This window comes from Taudactylus pleione, unplaced genomic scaffold, assembly GCF_031769625.1.
Source record: "Taudactylus pleione unplaced genomic scaffold, aTauple2 ptg000738l, whole genome shotgun sequence".
NCBI classification, from domain to species: Eukaryota; Metazoa; Chordata; class Amphibia; order Anura; family Myobatrachidae; genus Taudactylus; species Taudactylus pleione.
Genome location: NW_028285140.1, coordinates 1578561 through 1595239, shown reverse-complemented (window position 1 = coordinate 1595239; position 16679 = coordinate 1578561). Strand labels below are relative to the sequence as shown.

Sequence of the window (16679 nt, the reverse complement as noted above, 5' to 3'; positions counted from 1 at the left end):
ACACCCTGCTACTGAGTGTCTCATATACTGATCGTCTCCAAGTCCCTGTCCAGCACATAATCAGGAGAACTAGATAACATCTACACCCTGCTACTGATTGTCTCATATACTGATCGTCTCCAAGTCCCTGTCCAGCACATAATCAGGAGAACTAGATCACATCTACACCCTGCTACTGATTGTCTCATATACTGATTGTCTCCTAGTCCCTGTCCAGCACATAATCAGTAGAACTAGATCACAACTACACCCTGCTACTGATTGTCTCCAAGTCCCTGTCCAGCATATAATCAGGAGAACTAGATATCTACACCCTGCTACTGATTGTCTCCAAGTCCCTGTCCAGCATATAATCAGGAGGAACTAGATCACATCTATACCCTGCTACTGGGTGTCTCATATACTGATCGTCTCCAAGTCCCTGTCCAGTATATAATCAGGAGAACTAGATCACATCTACACCCTGCTACTGAGCGTCTCATATACTGATCGTCTCCAAGTCCCCGTCCAGTATATAATCAGGAGAACTAGATCACATCTACACCCTGCTACTGAGCGTCTCATATACTGATCGTCTCCAAGTCCCTGTCCAGCATATAATCAGGAGAACTAGATCACATCTATACCCTGCTACTGGGTCTCTCATATACTGATCGTCTCCAAGTCCCTGTCCAGTATATAATCAGGAGAACTATATCACATCTACACCCTGCTACTGAGCGTCTCATATACTGATCGTCTCCAAGTCCCTGTCCAGCATATAATCAGGAGAACTAGATCACATCTACACCCTGCTACTGAGCGTCTCATATACTGATCGTCTCCAAGTCCCTGTCCAGCACATAATTAGGAGAACTAGATCACATCTACACCCTGCTACTGATTGTCTCATATACTGATCGTCTCCAAGTCCCTGTCCAGCATATAATCAGGAGAACTAGATCACATCTACACCCTGCTACTGATTGTCTCATATACTGATCGTCTCCAAGTCCCTGTCCAGTATATAATCAGGAGAACTAGATCACATCTACACCCTGCTACTGGGTCTCTCATATACTGATCGTCTCCAAGTCCCTGTCCAGCACATAATCAGGAGAACTAGATCACATCTACACCCTGCTACTGGGCGTCTCATATACTGATCGTCTCCAAGTCCCTGTCCAGCATATAATCAGGAGAACTAGATCACATCTACACCCTGCTACTGAGTGTCTCATATACTGATCGTCTCCAAGTCCCTGTCCAGCATATAATCAGGAGAACTAGATCACATCTACACCCTGCTACTGAGCGTCTCATATACTGATCGTCTCCTAGTCCCTGTCCAGTATATAATCAGGAGAACTAGATCACATCTACACCCTGCTACTGAGTGTCTCATATACTGATCGTCTCCAAGTCCCTGTCCAGCATATAATCAGGAGAACTAGATCACATCTACACCCTGCTACTGAGTGTCTCATATACTGATCGTCTCCAAGTCCCTGTCCAGCACATAATCAGGAGAACTAGATCACATCTACACCCTGCTACTGATTGTCTCATATACTGATCGTCTCCAAGTCCCTGTCCAGCACATAATCAGGAGAACTAGATCACATCTTCACCCTGCTACTGATTGTCTCATATACTGATTGTCTCCTAGTCCCTGTCCAGCACATAATCAGGAGAACTAGATAACATCTACACCCTGCTACTGAGCGTCTCATATACTGATCGTCTCCAAGTCCCTGTCCAGCATATAATCAGGAGAACTAGATCACATCTACACCCTGCTACTGAGTGTCTCATATACTGATCGTCTCCAAGTCCCTGTCCAGCATATAATCAGGAGAACTAGATCACATCTACACCCTGCTACTGAGCGTCTCATATACTGATCGTCTCCTAGTCCCTGTCCAGTATATAATCAGTAGAACTAGATCACATCTACACCCTGCTACTGATTGTCTCATATACTGATCGTCTCCTAGTCCTTGTCCAGCATATAATCAGGAGAACTAGATCACATCTACACCCTGCTACTGAGCGTCTCATATACTGATCGTCTCCAAGTCCCTGTCCAGTATATAATCAGGAGAACTAGATCACATCTACACCCTGCTACTGAGTGTCTCATATACTGATCGTCTCCAAGTCCCTGTCCAGCATATAATCAGGAGAACTAGATCACATCTACACCCTGCTACTGATTGTCTCATATACTGATCGTCTCCAAGTCCCTGTCCAGCATATAATCAGGAGAACTAGATCACATCTACACCCTGCTACTGATTGTCTCATATACTGATCGTCTCCAAGTCCCTGTCCAGCATATAATCAGGAGAACTAGATCACATCTACACCCTGCTACTGAGCGTCTCATATACTGATCGTCTCCAAGTTCCTGTCCAGCATATAATCAGGAGAACTAGATCACATCTACACCCTGCTACTGATTGTCTCATATACTGATCGTCTCCAAGTCCCTGTCCAGCACATAATCAGGAGAACTAGATCACATCTACACCCTGCTACTGAGCGTCTCATATACTGATCGTCTCCAAGTCCCTGTCCAGCACATAATCAGGAGAACTAGATCACATCTACACCCTGCTACTGAGCGTCTCATATACTGATCGTCTCCTAGTCCCTGTCCAGCATATAATCAGGAGAACTAGATCACATCTACACACTGCTACTGATTGTCTCATATATGCTGATCGTCTCCAAGTCCCTGTCCAGCATATAATCAGGAGAACTAGATCACATCTACACCCTGCTACTGAGCGTCTCATATACTGATCGTCTCCAAGTCCCTGTCCAGCACATAATCAGGAGAACTAGATCACATCTACACCCTGCTACTGAGCGTCTCATATACTGATCGTCTCCAAGTCCCTGTCCAGCATATAATCAGGAGAACTAGATCACATCTACACCCTGCTACTGATTGTCTCCAAGTCCCTGTCCAGCATATAATCAGGAGAACTAGATCACATATACACCCTGCTACTGATTGTCTCCAAGTCCCTGTCCAGCATATAATCAGGAGGAACTAGATCACATCTATACCCTGCTACTGGGTGTCTCATATACTGATCGTCTCCAAGTCCCTGTCCAGCATATAATCAGGAGAACTAGATCACATCTATACCCTGCTACTGGGTGTCTCATATACTGATCGTCTCCAAGTCCCTGTCCAGCAGGATAAGCAGGAGAACTAGATCACATCTACACCCTGCTACTGATTGTCTCATATACTGATCGTCTCCAAGTCCCTGTCCAGTATATAATCAGGAGAACTAGATCACATCTACACCCTGCAATCCTCTATAGTCTACACGCAGCCAGGAGTATAGATGAACATCATTTATTGTTGGTTATAAAATGCAGATTAAGAGCATCCTCAGAAAAGGACAGACAAGTACAGGACCTCATTCAGTACGGATTGCGATTGCAGATGCGTAATGGCACGCAATGCAGCTGCCAGAATATGCTAATGCTTGCCAAAGCTTAGCCGGCACAAAGACACTCGCTTCTGCTTTCTCACATGCGTGCAACCTCGCAGTCCACGCAAAATTACAGCAGGTCTGACCTGCCGCAGAAACTCGCACCACAACCAGTGAGTACTCAGGCTGCATCGCAGTGGCTAATTTATGCACACCCATGAAACTGCATTAGAACGAACAGACACGCCTGCGCTTCTCCGACCAAACCCCCGTCACCACCCCCAAACGCTCACAGCCTGTCATTCACTCTGCGATGGATTCCTATGCGTCTGTAATTGCAGTGCGCTTGCCATGCTCGCACAATGCGGCTTATACTCATGCGCAATGGCAAACAATAGCTCGATCTGCGTACGCAGTTGCAGTTGCGATTCGTGCTGAATCAGGCCCACAATGCGTTAATAAAACAGAATTTATTGCAACTCCCCCCCTCTACGTTCTGAGCAGCTGCGGTATTTAGGAGAGCCCTGTTCCTGCAGATAATTTCTTGTTGAGGCTCTGGATACAGCGTTGGCCGTGTGCGTGTCTTTAGCTGGTCGCATGTCTTTGTGACATTATAGTAGTTACATGCCCTTCCCTGGTGTACACCCGTGCATCTGAGTGTGCAAGGACTGAGACGCCCGTTGTCAGCATCTTCAGACGCGCCAATCGTGCTCCGTGCGTCCATAGACGCCACCATAGGACGCATCAGCAAAACTTACACCAGCCCCATGGCAGTGCAGATCCCCTGCCCGAGTATGGCGTCCTATGTGAGCGTCTGTGTACACAAACACTTTCACCGCCACGTCTGCGACACTCCCATAAGACGGCGGGCCATCTCCGCGCACCTGAATAGCCACCCCCCTGTCACCAATGCCCGATACATTTCCGGTACACTTCTGCATGCGTGGGTGAAATACATACAGAGGGTGGCTGCGTTTATACCTCTTCATTTAAAGTATTACTAATTGGTTCAATTGGGCGAGTATTGCAACCTGGGTGACATTACTGTGACCACCATGACAGATAATGATCCGAGTAAACATCGATAGGCGTGTTATCCGGATTCGCCGATCAACGCTATTGCCCTGGATTTGTAGTCATCCTGCGGTAAAAGTGACCAGAGAATCACATGGGCGGATCAACTCCAATTTGGCGCCCTTGGTATAATTCTGTGTCTCGGCCCGTGTGCAGCCATCTTTACCCCAGCTCCAAATCATGGTGTCCTTGAAATCATCTTAAAATTGTTCCCCTGATTGGTGCGTTTCCGGTATTTTCTCATAATTGTACTCGGGTGTAATCGAGGGTGAAGCAGTGCGTCGGTCACCTGCCTTATGGCGTAGCGTTTCCTGAGCATCTGCAGTCTGGTGCGGGAGGGGCTTCTGGCGTTGTGCAAGGTGGGGACCTCGGTGGGGGGGAGATGCAACCCATAATTATCCTGACCCTCACCTATTGGCTGTGTTTGTCCTTTGAGACACACGCCATGACAGTTATTAACCAGATCGCGGCCTCATATGCGCACACCTCCATCATCGGACCTCCGTCGCCAATGTTTGATAACGGACCTCCCTCAACGATGGTGAAACCACTGACCATCGGCCGCAAACCATTGGTGGGCATGCCTACTCTTGGTTCCACCGCTAGGGGTAAATTTACTAAGATGCGAGGTCTATTAAGAAGTGATGTTGCCCATAGAAACCAATCAGATTCCAGATATTATCTTCTAGAAGGTGCTAGATAAATGAGAAGTAGAATCTGATTGGTTGCTATGGGCAACATCACTTCTTAAATAGAACTCCCATCTTCGTACATTTACCCCCAGGTGTAATCCACTAGGTTCATTTAGTGACCTTTGATAAGAATGTGACTGTCTGTTTATATTCAGGTGTATAGTTATATAACTGAGAAGAAAGCTTTAATAGAGATGATGATTTTTATTTTGTTTTGTGTTGATCGTTGGTGAATTTTCTTTGGTCTAAAAAAAAATGTGAAAAAAGTGGATGTATAATATTATAACCCCAAATGGGATGAAATACAGATCTGCGTGAGAGCATCGCGCCTGATGTTATGTCAGGAGGATTCACGCAGCCGTATAGACACCGTAAGATCAGGTGTTTGGGATGTGGCTGTGTCAGAACGTGGGGAGACTGGCAGCAGATGGCACAGGGATGGCAGCGACACATGTATGATTTCCACGCTGATATCTGAGCTGTGCGTGATATCCTGCATCGCTCCCTTAAATAATTTACAGAGTGAGAACTGGAGACGCGTCCCCTGCTCACTGGCTGCTGCATCCCAGCTCTCGCCCCCCGATCACAGTCACCGGGCTGCTGAGAGGGTGCAGGCTGACAGCCAGGGCTTTATAGGGCCCTGATAGCCATGCTGGCTTTATATACAGTACATCATATATACATACAGTCAGGTGGATAAATATTGGGACATTGACAGAATTTTCATATTTTGGCCTCTATTCACCACCACAATGGCTTTGAAATGAAACAAACAAGATGTGATTTACCTGCAGACTTTCAGATTTAATTTGAGGGTAATTACAAAAAGTGGGAGGCACATATAGAAACCGTTGTAATTACTACACCGTTCACCTGATTTGGATGTAATTACCCTCAAATTAAATCTGAAAGTCAACATAGGGGCGCCAATAGTGCATTATCTTCCAACTTTTATTAAAATTTATCAGACAAAACATATGTCTTAAATGACGTACCAGACATAGCGGTCAAACCACCGCAAGTATACAGCACATAAAAAGAAATGATCCTCCATCTCCGGGAACAACAGGTTCACTCGTCGGAGACCTCGTATCACAGAACAACGCTAGGCCACGCCCCTACACGTTTCGTCACTCAGGACTTCGTCAGAGAGCGTAGGGGCGTGGCCTAGCGTTGTTCTGTGATACGAGGTCTCCGACGAGTGAACCTGTTGTTATATATATATATATGCTGTATAGTTTATTAATGCCTCCTAGTTCTTGCCCCCCTCCAAACTTGCCTCTTGCCCTTTACCTACCCCACTCTGTAATTCCCCAGTAATCAGTAGGTTCCTCTTTAATGTCTAAGGGGCTAATTATTTTCTTTCGTTTTATCGCTGCTCTCTGCGAAGTTCAAATAAAAATATCCCTTTGCGCCACGATGACCAAACACATTTTGCTGCCCAGCGATATTGGCCACGGAGCGGTTTGGGTTCATGTCACTCCAGATGATGGTAAAGCACCGTGTAATATGCTGGCGCTATATAATTAGCTGTTAATAAGAGAGGGTGATAAATTACGATTTCACTGTACTTCTGAAGTCTGGGCTTAGGGGGGCACATCTAGGGGATGGGGTGCACCTCGTATTGCAGTGGGGGAACCCCAGGATCTAGGGTTAGGGGGGCACCTTGTATGGCTGTGGGGGAACCCCATGGACTAGGGGATGGGAGGGGGCACCTCGTATTGGCTGTGGGGGAACCCTAGGGTTAGGGGGGCACCTCGTATGGCTGTGGGGGAACCCCAGGATCTAGGGTTAGGGGGGCACCTTGTATGGCTGTGGGGGAACCCCATGGACTAGGGGATGAGAGGGGGCACCTCGTATGGCTGTGGGGGAACCCTAGGGTTAGGGGGGCACCTCGTATTGCAGTGGGGGAACCCCAGGATCTAGGGTTAGGGGGGCACCTTGTATGGCTGTGGGGGAACCCCATGGACTAGGGGATGGGAGGGGGCACCTCGTATTGGCTGTGGGGGAACCCTAGGGTTAGGGGGGCACCTCGTATGGCTGTGGGGGAACCCCAGGATCTAGGGTTAGGGGGGCACCTTGTATGGCTGTGGGGGAACCCCAGGGTCTGGGGGGGGAGGTACAGACAGCGTGTTCCATTTTGCTGTGAATTTTTCTTATTTAGCTTCAAAGTGAAACCAGAGAGATGTATGAATCTTTCATTAGATAAATGATTAGATGCTTCTCCCCTTCGGGCGCCTGATAAATGCATCTGACTTAAGAGAGATAGATACAGACAGAACATTTCTTCCAATAACCATTTCAGCGCTGTGGCCGCCTCTGGTTTTATTATTATTTGAAGATTGTGAAACGTATTTATCCATAAAACGCCACATTGTGGACCTCATTCAGAGTCGGTCGTTGCGGCCACTCGGTCGTAGGGGAAAGGGGCCGGATATGCAAATGAAGTGATCGCAAGTTGCGTCGCTAAGATGAGATCGTTAGCTGAACAAGCGAGGGTAAGAAGCGGCCGCAAGACTAAAATAACACCCCCTTCTCGATCACAAAACACGTCATCTCCGGGGTTATAAGGATTAATCGCGACCATCGGGACCCATCGGAGCTGATCGCAGAGCTTAAGGCTGACCATACCCTCTCTTAAGCACTACGATCTAGTCAGTGCAATAACCACCATGTCACATGTGCCATGACACTACTTTGTTAATTATGCACTCCCATAAAACGCCGTTCGCATAATTAGGCACGCCTGCGTCCGGATCTCCACTCCCCCGTTCACAAGCACCTTCCCCTGTTACCACCCACAAACGCCTCATTCTGTCACTCAAACTAACGACCTGGCTGTGTTCAAGGAGAGAGAAATTTCTGATCGTAACAGCTAGTTTGCACACGCGCATTGCAAATTATACGCATGCGCAGTTTAGCGAACATCGGCTGCGTACGACCGACTCTGAATGAGGTCCTGTATGAGTACAATATATCAGTCGCTGGTTGTTTTCTGAACCAGCGCTCATTAGAATGCAGCCAATCAGACTAGAAACTAGTGACATCACTGGTGCGCAAAACTATATCACTAACACTGAGCAGGGGCTGTAACGGATATCCGTAAGTGGCAGGCGGTTGTATCAGCGCAATGTGGACAGTATATATTGATTTGTATAAAACTGACGTACAAGAAAGGTGCCAAGGACTGTGCAGGTAAATCGCCATTACTAGAATACAGCGAGATATAACATACTTTCTTTCTTAGCATTATACTTCCCAATCTTCTTTACTGACAACAATTTCAGTTTCTGTATATGGAGAATTATGGGTAAATGCAGCGTTAAGTGTCTTCCAGATTCTCTATGGCTTTGTTTAGTTTTCAAATCTAAAGGAGTATTCTCATGTCTATCGCTAATAGTCGGCTGCTGCGATGGGCCAAAAAGCCTAAATAGCAAAGCAGGGCATTTTCCTACAAACCAGAACTGACCATGCGTCTATGGGCCTGATTCAGAGATGAGCGCAACGGCGATTACGGACGCAGATCGAGTGATTGTTTTCCATCGCGCATGCGTATAAGCTGCGCGTGTGCTGCGATCACATTACAATTACGGACGCACAAAGGAATCGGTCGCAAAGTGAGTGACAGGTTGCATGCCTTTGGGAGTGGTCAGAAAAACGCAGGCGTGTCTGTACGTTTGATCGCCGTCACATGGGCGTGCATAAATTAGCCACTGCGATTGCATACGCAGCATGAAAGCGCTCTGCGTGTGAGGAGAGCCGCCGAGTCTGCGGCTGATAGCCACGCGATGTGCGTCGATGTTACCGATATTTACGCAGGTATGTGTCGTCGCACGCAGGTAAGATGGCAGCCCGGGTAATCTTTGCAAAATATTAGCATATTTTCGCCACTGCGTTGCGTACGGAATCGCAGCTGCTGTCGTATTAGCGTCCGTCTCTGAATCTGGCCCAATATTTAAAAAAAGTTTTATACATGCAAAATGGCGACATAATAAGGTCCGTTCCAGACCAGTACAAGCCACGCAGTCATCACGCAGATAGGATCGGAGCAAGGCTGTGCTCCGCATTCTGCAGGAATTACTAATTAATACAATATCTGTGTTGTTAAATATAATTAATGCAAGACAGCTCTTGAGTTACGTTACAATTATATGTGCGAACTGTATTACTAATTTTGCAGATTTATGGCTATTTATAAGCTGTAGGTGGCCGTACAGTAACATCCAGCATCTCTGAATTTGTTAATGATATTTTTACATCCGCCCTTTGGGAGATCCGGGCGGAACGTCAACCCTGCTGCACAGTTACATGATTTGTGCCATGGCGCAGTAGTGGGCGGGGCCACATATTTGTGGTTCACCATGCCCCCCACCGCCGTCTTCTCTGGGCATCCGGGAGTCTGGGGGACATTCTGCGAGGGTAGGCGAGCGTGATTTTAATGTTATTAGAGTAAAGGCACACGTCCACTAGACGATTAAGTTGAGCGATTGAACGATAACGATTTTGTTCAATCGTTCGCAAATCGTTTGCAAATCGTTTAGTAAAATGTCTAAAACAACCAGCGATACGCACTCCCACTGGTCATTTAGACATCTATCATCAGGCAAACATGCTGGACAACCTGACGATAACGTCAGGCTGAGCATGTTTGCAGATGATGGCTGAGCCTGCACTGATTGACTGCTCGCTCAGTGCAGGCTCATCACAGACTGACAAACCACTGCGCGATTACAATGTCAGAATGGTGCAGTTGTTTTGATGTCTTTTAGTGGATGTGTGCCCTAAGGGATTATACGATTTGTCTCAGGTAGTAGAATAAGTAGGCGCAACCCCTGATACCCACAATCACCCTCCATGAAGTGTACGGTGGCCCATTGTTTTGTTTGGTACTTGTCTTCCCCCCTGTGGGTACAGAATATAATCAGCCTATAGACGTGACCCATCCAGTGCCCAGCACCCCTTATACTGAAAATTAGTTGAGTCATAACTCCTAAATGGCCGCCAAAGTGGGCGGGGCTTACACAGAAGTGGCCATTCCTCCACAGATTGTGTACGGGCACTAATGTTTTCCTAATGTAATATATATAATTGTTGGAGATGTTTAGTTATTTTATAAAAATATTTTATATTTGAATATTTTAACTACCCTGGAAAAAATATTGAAACCATTTTTTTTTGTAGCCTTTGTTTTTTGTCACTTTAATGCGACAATTCTCTGAGGTTTATATTTTGTTTCTTTAACTGTAAATATGCGTCTGATCAGAATTTTTCTTATCGATCCTCCCACAAATCATTATCTCCTTTTCAAAATCTCTCTGGAGTGTGCAATCTATGGCTTCCAGTCACACACAGACTTGCAGCTCTTAGTATGTCATGTGGGGTGGAGGAGGGGGGGTTACAGTAGTCAGAGCTCAGAGTCACAGTTCCAAAGACCCTCTGCTCCCTACATGTTGACTGGTTGCCATGGTAATCACATGACACTTTCACATTGATAGCAGCCTGATGAAACAAACCAGGAAATAATGATCAATTCCAAGCTACTACTTCTAGTTTGTCACAGTGATTAGTTTATTCATTGATTGCTGCTTTCAGTGACATATATTACTGTTGGGAAATTGGGAAAGGTGTGTGTGCCACAGAGGTGCGACCATGACTTACTGGGTCATTGGCATGTATCATGCTGGATTACTCCCCCGTCCCATTTTGTTCCCCTAATAACACAAAACCATGCCACACACAATATGGCTGCTCACCGCTGGCCTGCTATTCTGATCATCCCGCCTGGTTAGCACAAAGCTGTCCACATTAGGGAGGAGGGACAGTGGGCAGATGGGTGTAAATGTGCTTGTCCATTCTGGGACTCGTTAGACCAGAATAAAAGGCGTCTACATATTTTTGTACAGAAGAAAAATGTTAAAATTCTTAAATATTTTCAAAGGGTTATTACTGTGACTTTCATCTCTCTCCAGATTTTAGCTTTAGATGGGAGAATTGCTACAGATAGTGACCTGTAATAATGCCTCTAATGAGACAGCACAATGTCCGCTCCCCGACTCGGTAAAGCACATCGGCACGTGTAATCCTACGTGAAACAACCTTATATCCTGTCCATGTGTGACTTTGCTGGTGTGAGTGGAAGCTGTCGTGTTGGTTGTTGTTTATATTCGCAGAGGGAATATTGCCCCTAGTGGACACTATGGGAAGGTGCAGAATGTTTACCTGGCCTCATATTGATGTCAATATAAGCCACTTTACAGTGTATTGTTACTTTAATGCTGCACATTACGCATTGTGTATAAAAAGAATGCAGAGTGCGCTAAAACTGGGTACACAATTTACGATATATCGTACGGATTGTGCAGTGTGTACGCCCGATGGGGAGTGTACGGCGGTCGCTCATCGCATTGTCCTATCTGGTGCGCTGCACAGCAGATGGGACAGAGCAGTGACCAATCGGTGCTGTTACATGCAGCGACACATTGCGCCGACATACACCAGATCGCGCAGTGTGCATGGCGTTACATCGCATCGCACCGTTGGCTGGGTACGCGTCATATGGTGTGGTGTGTACCCAGCTTAAGTCATGGCAGCTGCATAGTCTTACATTGTCATATACCTTTTTATCTATTTCCTCCGTAACATCACCCACAGCTATGCGAGCGGCCAGGAGGCCGTTCTAAAAAAAAAAAGACCGGCCCTGATTCAGAGCGAGCGCTCTGTCAGAGCGTCCGGCTCTGAATCAGGGCCTTAGTACAAACAAGGGGGCACTTAGTATGAAAAAGGGGGCACTTAGTACGAACAAGGGGGCACTTAGTATGAACAAGGGAGCACTTAGTATAAACAAGGGGGCACTTAGTATAAACAAGGGGGCACTTAGTATGAACATTCACATTACACAAAAAGGTGGAGAATGTTACTTACACGATCCCTGTGCCCATCTGCAGGAGAACTCGCTCCCCGGCATACTGCTGTCCGGCAATGCACAGCGCTGGGAGTACCCACTTTACATCAGTCAGGCTCTGGGGCTGGAGGCTGTCTGGACAAAAACAGATATACAGGTGGTCAGCAGGCTCTATGTATGTACATATAGGCAGGGCCATCTCTTCCATTGGGCTTGTTGGGCAGTTGCCCAAGGGCCCGAAGCATGTAGGGGCCCACCAACCCATCCCCCTGCAGCCGCGGCCAGTTGGTAAATTTGTGATATTTTTATAAGACGGCCGCCAGTGCACTGTATTCCGATCTATCCTCCCCCACCTCATCCCCGCCATGACGACTACTCACCTCCCAGTTTCACTTCACCCGCCGGCTTCAGACCAGTCAGAGTCTCTCTGCATGTGTGGGGGGTCTGATGAGCATGCCGGAGGGTTTCATTTTATTGACCATTTACATTTTTAGGGGGCCCAGTGCATTGCTTTGCCCAGTGCCCACACTGCTGTTAAGACAATCCTGCATATAGGGAGACACTAACACACCTCACACCTCCACCCGCACTTGCCTGACTGCTCCACCCTCCTGCGATTGCTCTGGGGAAAATTAATCTTGTTTTGTCGCTGGTGTAAATTGCAAAGGAAGAATCTTGCAAAACAACATTATCTGCTGTCTCCCCCCTCCCCCCTCATACGTCCTGTGTATAGGAGACGAGCGATGCGCTTTAAGCAGCTAAACATGAGCTATGTGTGTGTTGCGTGTTGCTCTGTAAATAGGCGCAGAGGTCACCGTTTGCCTGAAAGTAATTGTAAGAGGTCGCTGTCATTGGGGCGATGGCACAAGGAGCCTCAGGTCACCGGAGACTTGGTTACACCATAGATGGCAAAATGGCGGCAGATCCGGTCACTTGGCGGCTGCACTAGACACATTCACCTGCTCTGATTCCGAGTTGCGCGCAATTGCATGTGCAGCTGCGATTTCATTCGCATACAACTTGTGAAATTATGCAAATGTATCAGCCACCGTCTTGTACACAGAAGCGCCCACTGCCGGCATCTCACCCCTGCCGCTAACATCGGGAACATGGGTCGCACATCGAACCTTTGAGCACCCTATGCTGTCTCCAAATGTGCGTCTCACCTAAGACGCCGGGGCCTCTGCAGCTGCGTACGATTCGCAGTGGCGCACTAGGGCACACCCAGAAAACTGTTCCGACAACCCTGCGATTTCCTTACCACCCCCCCCCAAACGCTGACTGTCACTCACTCTACGAATAAATCCTCTCTGCGACCGCCATCGCTAACCAATCGCTGCTCCACTACGGCCAACGTCCACATTGCGGCCATCTCTGAATCAAGCCCGGTGTGTGAATCACACAAATGCAAAGCGGTCTACACAGGATTATAAGCATTGAAGGAGGGGGTAATGTTTACGCCTAATTACAATCGTTATACTAATTACTGCAACACAATGAAATAACTGCCGCCTGAAATCGTCTGCTCAATACTCAGTAACACACTGTTGCCTCTATTACGTATCGGTGAGAGCTGCACCGTAATAGTGACCTAATGCATTCAGAGGCTGATTTCTGGGTCGCACACAAAAGCGCACTCAGCAGCGTCTATTGGCGATCGCCCGTCTGCAAGTTTATGCAAATGTCGCTACAAACTCCTTGTGTACCAAACCTCGTGTACACTCCTGCGACCGAATGTGACGGACAGAGACGCCCACTTTTAGCTCGTGCGTGCGGCTCAGCGTCAGGCCTCTAATGTCAGACCTGGAAAGTGATAAGTTCTTTTTCCCTCACATGATGAATCTTTTCCGGAATCCTTGCACAAAATGCGCTAATAAACATTATGGCCGCCCTAAAGTATGCCACAAATCCGGGGATTATCCTGTGCCGTATGTCAGCAGATTGTACGGGCGTAACCCCTTCAGTGCCGGCGAGCTGTGGGGAATGCCCGTGCTGGTGTGACTGGTAAACGGTATTAATTCTATAAATGTGTATGTAAGACTCAGTTAGGACTTTGAAGTCTCTGCTCCTCGTGTCATAAATCACAGTATATGGGATCTAGCATTGCAGTAGCCTGACGGAGCCTCTGTCGCAATCAGTCGTGGCTGAAATAAGCCCCACGCCTGGCGCACGCCTGCTGCCTGGCAGGGAACGGATGCCCCAGCGCGCTGATAATCTGCAGCCTGCAGGCAGTGCCATACGCACGATGTCTGCAGAATGTCTGTATTTCACTGGAACCCTGATTTATGCATTGAGATGCTGTATATATACATTTTGCCTTAAAGAGGAGATTTATAGAACCAAAGCTTAATTAATCAGATTGGGGCTTTCAGTTCCATTAATTGAATAAAATATAGATTAAATAATATAAGAAAAACAATAGAAAATAATATATACAAATATTTTAAAACTTTAAACATTGAAAAAAATTATTCTTTACAAATTACAATAAAAATGTTTCCAATGTTTTTCTGTATCATCACCGTCCTCAGAAGAACAAGTACGCAGCGCTGTTTGGGGCCCACTTATTATTAATTGCAGTTACAATATGCTCTGGGCACGATATTAGCACCCATTGATCACATTGCAGAATGCGATTACATCGTCGGGTATGTATAATAGACCACCCACAGGGGCAGGGGCTCCGAAATAACCACGTCCCCGCGATGTGCCATGAGTGGTGCCGGGGCTACTGCGCATGGGCGGTCCCACTGACCGCACATTCACAGCGTCCCATTTCCGGGGGAACCCTCTGCCGGCTGAATCCGCGATGTGTAGCCCATAGGCGCTAGCTGCAGGGGCCAATCTCCATGGCATCCCCTATAGAAACCTATGGGGGATGTTTCTGCAGGCAGGAATGGAGGGATGGTCTGCTGCAGTCCCTCTATGATACATCCGGGGAAAACGTAATATTTGTGGTTAAGCCCTGAAAACGGGTGTTTTCAGGGATTAAGCCGCAGGTATACGATGATAAATGGCCCCTTTGTGAGATTGGCTTCCCCTATTGCTGTCGGTAACCATTTGATGTTCTATATAAGAAGAAGCGAGGAAAAGACCTGCTGCTGGATAAAACACCCAATAGGGGCTGTCGTCCTATAATAAATCGGACGCTATGTGGTAAATTTATTAAAGTGAGAGTTATTAGAAGTGAAGATGTTGCCCATAGCAACCTATCAGATTCTAGCTATTATCTTCTAGAAGGTGCTACTTAAATGTTAAGTAGAATCTGATTGGTTGCTATGAGCAACATCTCCACTTCTAAATACTCTCACTTTAGTAAATGTACCCCCATGTCTGGAGACTTTAACAAAAATCCCCTTATAAACAGATCGTGGGCTGGTCAGAAAGCAGAATTAATACTTGTCATTGTATATTACCTAAAAATTATGTTTTGGCAAGAAACTCAAAATATATTGCGAAACTGGCCCCTAAGAGTATACTGACCGATCCGTAGGGCCTGTACGCGCCCATATGCGGAGCGGCTTCCCGACTCTCATCTGCGCAATGGAGCAAATCATTAAATAACTTTTACAAGAGTGAGTTCTTTTACAATGGAAACAATTCTGTTATTCCAATGGTTTTCTCTGGCTGCACCCGGCAATGGCGGGAACAGGAGCGGGACCGCGGCGGTACTAATACCACCGTTTCACAGGGATCTCCATGGCAAATTTCTTGTCGTTGACAAAGTGAAAATAATCCCTATCGACAACTAAACCTCTCGTCTTCGACAGCAAAAGGGAAGGGATCTTCGCCATTTGATAAATTGCCCCCTCTACGCCCGTGTATAGATACTTCTGATTGCCCTCTACCTGCACCCATACTGGGGCTCACCCTCTGCTGCTCCTGCGTCCTCTCCAGAGCCTTCTCTCTGTTGTCATCTGCAGCCGGAGTTCATCACCCCCCCCTCCCCCCCCCCTCTCCTCTCTCCGCCGATGGCTCGCTCACCCGTCTCATTGTGGCTGCTCACAGACAGAAAACAGCTGATCGGAGGTCACGGAGGGACCCGTGTTGGTTTGGGGGCTTATGGTTACCAGGCTACCAGTGCCCTGACTGTCATATGCTGGGGGTCTTGCTGCCCTCACCCCACAGCACAGCACATCTCATGAGGGCAGAGGTGACCTACATTATGCAGCGACCTACAGGCATGAAAGCAATTAGTGATGTGCTTTTGTGCGCACACAGCGGTGGGCAACGGAAACCAGCGCACTGTCACATACACGGCCATACAGCCGCAGCCCATGCATGTCACATACACAGCCATACAGCCGCAGCCCATACATGTCACATACCCAGCCATACAGCCGCAGTTCTGTCACATACACAGCCATACAGCCGCAGTTCTGTCACATACACAGCCATACAGCCGCAGTTCTGTCACATACACAGCCATACAGCCGCAGTTCTGTCACATACACAGCCATACAGCCGCAGTTCTGTCACATATACAGCCGCAGTTCTGTCACATACACAGCCATACAGCCGCAGTTCTGTCACATACACAGCCATACAGCCGCAGCCCATACATGTCACATACACAGC

General features: G+C 47.3%; 2 protein-coding genes across 7 annotated transcripts in view; one reads left to right on the top strand and one right to left on the bottom strand.

Moving 5' to 3' along the window:
- CACNA2D4 (calcium voltage-gated channel auxiliary subunit alpha2delta 4) overlaps positions 1–16679 on the top strand; it is a 512905-nt gene that overhangs the window by 230538 nt on the left and 265688 nt on the right. The window lies entirely within an intron of this gene.
- LRTM2 (leucine rich repeat transmembrane protein 2) overlaps positions 1–16679 on the bottom strand; it is a 62484-nt gene that overhangs the window by 20009 nt on the left and 25796 nt on the right. The window contains exon 2 of the mRNA XM_088457094.1: positions 12122–12236. Coding sequence (XP_088313220.1) covers positions 12122–12164 — 43 coding nt within the window. The 5' untranslated portion in view covers positions 12165–12236. The remainder of the gene's footprint in view (positions 1–12121; positions 12237–16679) is intronic.